The sequence below is a fragment of the Dioscorea cayenensis genome, unplaced genomic scaffold (genome assembly GCF_009730915.1).
Source record: "Dioscorea cayenensis subsp. rotundata cultivar TDr96_F1 unplaced genomic scaffold, TDr96_F1_v2_PseudoChromosome.rev07_lg8_w22 25.fasta BLBR01001868.1, whole genome shotgun sequence".
In the NCBI taxonomy this organism is placed as follows: domain Eukaryota; kingdom Viridiplantae; phylum Streptophyta; class Magnoliopsida; order Dioscoreales; family Dioscoreaceae; genus Dioscorea; species Dioscorea cayenensis.
The window spans coordinates 7,885-13,137 of NW_024088259.1; the positions used below are offsets into that span (position 1 = coordinate 7,885).

Below are 5,253 nucleotides of genomic sequence, written 5' to 3' on the forward strand. Positions count from 1 at the left end.
AATCTCCCCAAATGGCCGAGGGGTCATGTTAACTTTCAATTCAACAAGGTCTCCACAACCCTAGCGCAACAAGCAACGCCCATTAACTAGGTCGACCGCCATAATCACAAGCCCCGCAGACGACAAAAAGTTTAAGCTGAAATATAAGGTTTTAAACCAGAAACTCTCGCTTATTAAACGTAGATATAAAAATGTTAAACAGTAGACCCATTTTGTTAAACAGTAGACGAGAATATCTTAAACGAGACAACAAACGTTAAACTCGTGAACATCTCATTTCTTAAACGCCAACCTCATTCAGAAATCGCAACTATATCAAATCTAAACTGAAACGTATAATATAAATATTACACAAATCATAACAATCAAAAACTATTTCGATAACAGATACATACTGAAAACGCAAAACAAAACAAAACCCCAAATGGTAAATCTCCCTCGCAGACTAACAAAAATCCCAAAACTGGAAACTCTCAGCATTTCAATATCTTCCAACAAAAATGTGAGCACAAAACAAAACCGAAAAATCTTTCTTCAGAATGTAACGCTTAACATAAAACCATACTCAATACCTTGGATCAGAACTCACTAAACGCCAACTAGTCACATGGACTTCTCCTTCGAGATACCTGCGAAACTGAAAAAGTTCGATTTAAACGCTAATTACAGAGGCTCACGTGTAGACAACTTCTATACTTTCTGAAACTGAAATCAAGACGTGAGATCGAGTAAAAAGAATTAAACTGGCCCAATAAATTGCCTCTAGCATCCTACTGAAAAACCCCCACTTCCTCCTCAACGCCGGATTACCGCACCACGACTCCCCACGCAAGATTTTCACTCAAAAAAATTAAACTCACTCTGCTCACATCCGCTGCTACGCAGTATAAAAATATGACTTTTAAAAGCGAGTATGTGATCAGAAACTAATCTATGCTTTAATTTTTACAAATTTAAAGCTGCTCAGAATTTTCACTTTAAAAAATTATGATTATAATATTATAAAATATAAATATTTATAGGCACCAGCAAAACTGAACCCACTAAAAATAGACTCCTGTGGCTGAGAGAGAGCTTCAACCTCTACTAGCCCGTTGGTTCTGTTCTTGGCAGAGACCCTCCCTATCGTTCGTGGCAAAATGTTCTTACAAAAACAACGCTAGTGGGACTATATGGTCCAAGTTTTTTCCCATCAACTAGACGTGGATATCAAATATCATTTATATTTTGTCGGGAAATTATTGCTAATGCCTTCTCGACTTTTCCATCAGATGCTGACTCGTAGAAGTGAAGGGTGAGAGGAAAATGGACACCAGCCGGAGATGGGAGCTTATTTTGTCTTTTCCATCAGATGCTGACTCGTACAAGCCATCGTTGCAGGTTGGGAGTGGACCGAGTGGCAAAAGATAGAATCAGACGATTGCATTGCATCTGAAGGAAGAACCATACTGAAAACTCTAGCGATTGAATTAGAGGAGAAATGGAGGTGTTGCTCTTGTGGTTGAAGAGAATATGGAATGCTTGGAATCTCCAGGCATTCATGCTGGCAAGCCTTAGCTTGCAAATCATCCTTATTTTCTCAGGCAGCCTCCGGAAGCGCAACTCCTCATGGTGGGTAAGCCTCATCCTCTGGTCGGCCTACTTGCTCGCCGACTGGGTGGCCACCTTCGCCCTCGGCATCCTGTCCAAAACCCAAGATGACCATGACTGCAAATCTGCGGAGCATTCTCTCAAACAGAACGCGGAGCTCCTTGCTTTTTGGTCACCTTTCCTTCTGTTACACCTCGGTGGTCCAGACACCATCACAGCCTTCTCCTTGGAAGACAATGAGCTTTGGATGAGACACTTGCTAGGTCTGGTCTTTCAAGTCTGCGTGGCCCTCTATGCCTTCATGAAGTCCTTGCCGGATACTCGCCTCATAGTTCCCGCTTTCCTGATGTTCCTCGCCGGAATTATCAATTACGGCGAGAGGTCCTGGTCTCTCATGTGCGCCAGCGTCGACGGCCTGAGGAAGTCCATGGTAACACCCCCTGACCCTGGCCCAAATTACGTCAAGTTCATGGAAGAGTACTCTTGCATGTCAGCAGCCGGCCTCCATGTAGATATTGTAGTGGAGAATGAATCCGAGCCCAACCCACTAGCTCTCGACACCGAAGAGGAGGACATTAAAGATGTCGAGCTTGTATCCAAAGCCCACCATTTCTTCAATATATTCAAGCGCCTCACGGTGGACCTTATCCTCACATTCCATGACCGGAACGAGAGCCTGTCCTTCTTTCTCAAGCGTTCTCCGGATCAAGCGTTCAAGTTGATTGAGTTTGAGCTTTCCTTCATCTACGAAGAGCTCTTTACCAAAGCCACCGCGCTTCATACTGTGGCCGGTCCCTTCCTCCGCTTGCTCACTTTTTCGTCCATTTTCTCTTCGCTTCTCTCTTCTTCTTCACCAAAAAGCATGGTTACGTGGAGGCCGATGTGACCATCGCTTATATATTGCTGGTTGGTGCTCTTGCTCTCGAGAGCTACGCCGTTGGTCTCCTGTTCTTCTCTGAATGGACCTTTCTCCACCTTTTAAAAAGCTCGGATATGACCAGCTGTCCGATAAGGTGTTCACAACAATCTCTTTGTTTTCGACCAACGAATAAGCCGAGATGGTCTAATTCCATGGCCCAATACAGCCTCATCAGTTTCTGCCTCGCTGATGAAGAGTCTTCAGCATTCAAAACTACGCTGAAATCCATCGGCATGAAAGACACCTGGGACAAATATTGGTACACGACGTACATTCCGGTGACCGATGAGCTCAAAGAATTCATATTCAAGGAGATCAAGGGCAAGGCAAGCAGTGCACAGGATTCTAAAAGTTACAAACGTTTCAGCGATTACAGAGGTGAATGGGCGCTTCAGAAGAAGGGCTACCGCAAGGAGTTGGGCTGGAGTGTGGAGGTGGAGTTGGACGAGAGCATTCTTCTGTGGCACATTGCCACTGACCTCTGCTTTTACTCCCACAAAAATGAACAATCTGAGCCTGAGAGAAACCGTGAAAACGAACAATCTGAACCTGACAGAAATTGTGAAAACAAACAATCTGAACCTGAGAGAAACCTTCAGATGAGCAAGGCTCTATCAGACTACATGTTATATCTACTATTAGTTCGCCCTTCTATGCTGACTGCTGGGATTGGGCAGGTCAGATATGGGGACACTTGTGCTGAGGCTAAAATCTTTTTCCGGCGTGGTGAGGCAGTGCTTGATCAACAGCAAGCTAGTGAGAAGCTTCTGCGGGTGGAAACCAAAGTGCCATCAGTTCAAATTAAAGGAGACAGAAGCAAATCAGTTCTGTTTGATGCATGTGTACTTGCAAAAAAATTGCTGGATTTGAAGACAGGGAGAAGGTGGAGGATAATCAGTGCTGTTTGGGTGGAGATGCTTTGTTATGCTGCAATTCATTGCAGAAGCTACTTCCACATGAAGCAACTCAATAGTGGGGGAGAGCTGATCACGTTGGTCTGGCTCCTTATGGCCCATTTTGGGTTAGGAGATCAATATCGGATAGAAGCAGGGCATGCCAGAGCCAAGCTTATTGTGGACAAGTAATGCTCTGATTTTAAGCTCTTCCATTAATACAGTTGTATGAGTATGCAAATATTCTGTTCATTTCCATCTCTTTATGAAGTCAGATGTGTGCATGCCGTGTTTTTTTTTATACAAATGCATCTCAATCACATGCACAACCTGGAAGCTGCTGATGAGTTATACAATGATGGAAATCATTTGTTGACCAACTTTTGTGCGTCAGTGCTTGTGAATCGGCCAAAGACAACGAGTCCACCAAAATGTTTGTTTGGATTCCATCCTATGACAAAGAAGTGTATAGTGGTAAGGTTCTTTTACCGTCAAATGAACCTTGTAACTGAAAGTTATGATCTGGGATGTGAAGTATTCACCCTCGGTACATGGTCATGGAAATATGTTGGTAGCATAGATTGTTATCTGACTGGCCAGGGAATTAATGCTAATGGTTATCTATACTGGACAAAGGGTGTTAACACTGTCATACCTGACCAAATAGTTGCTTTTGATCTGGAAAGTTAGAAGTTCAACTCAATTCCAGTTCCTGATTTTTTTAGCTACCAGATTATTGTTCAGGGGGCTATGTTTCTTGTGCAGCTGGAAGGGAAACTCTGTATGGTGAATGCTCCATATGATTCTCCAGGTTCTATGGATGCATGGATGCTAGAGGATCCAATTAACAATGTTTTGATTCACAGATTTTCTATTTCTTTGCATTCTATACCTGGATATCGACGGCGGCTGGCCGGTTTTCATTCACAGTGGAAGAGTTCTGTTGAGATGGCTTGAGAAACTATTTTACAGGAGTCTGGATAATGAGCAGGAAGATACTGAGTGCGTCTACACTGATAACTGCCTGAATAGTTCTGCAAAAGCCTAGCTTTTGTGGAGAGCTTGGTTTCTTTAGACAGTGAAAACCATCATAGCTTCATTTCTTAACAATTTAAGTATGTCATTTGATACTCCTTAGTTTTATGCTGAATATTTGATCATTTGTGTACTTGTCATCTGAAATCAATATAATTACCACCTCTCATTGTTAATAAATAAGATGAATCAGTTCTGACTAAAGTACATCTGATCGTTTTGGTAGAAGGGAAGAGGGAATCTTTGTATGGTATGTACAATATACGATTGAGGTTTTTATGTTTAGTTGATAAGGAATGTGGACAGAATATGAAATACTATGATAAATTGCTATTTTATTGAAGTGATTTATTCATTTTTTTCAAAAAAAAAAAAAAATACTATGATAAATTTTGATGAATAACATTTAACTCAAATTTGAGATATGCTTTTATACCAATTCGTGTTGACATTCTTCATAACTGGTTAATGGCCATGAGTGCTTCAGCTCGAGCTGGTGCAAAATTTTTTTTTCTATGATAAACAAATAAAAGGTTAATCGCATAGGTAGGACTTGCCATGGGCCGGGTGACTTGTGGGTTGACTCAAACCAACCCAAAATTTATAGGATTCGGGCTTAGGAAAATAGCCCAAAGAGCCAAACCAAATACATAGGCCCGATTGAATTTTAGACTGGGTTTAAATCATACTAATTTTAGCCCAGTTAGAATAATTAAATAATTAAATAAATAATTATATATAAATATAAAATATTAATATATAATAGTTACATATATATTATGTATGTACTTTTTTTACTTTGGTTTTGGCCATTTT

General features: G+C 41.3%; 1 protein-coding gene across 1 annotated transcript; it reads left to right on the plus strand.

The window, feature by feature from the left end:
• Window positions 1-1,182: 1,182 nt before the first annotated feature.
• On the plus strand, window positions 1,183-4,641 carry LOC120257107. Its single transcript, XM_039264718.1, has 2 exons — window positions 1,183-2,472; window positions 2,577-4,641. The coding sequence occupies exons 1-2, from the start codon at window positions 1,481-1,483 to the stop codon at window positions 3,592-3,594; spliced, it is 2,010 nt and encodes a 669-aa protein (XP_039120652.1). The 5' UTR covers window positions 1,183-1,480; the 3' UTR covers window positions 3,595-4,641.
• The last annotated feature ends 612 nt before the right edge of the window (window positions 4,642-5,253 follow it).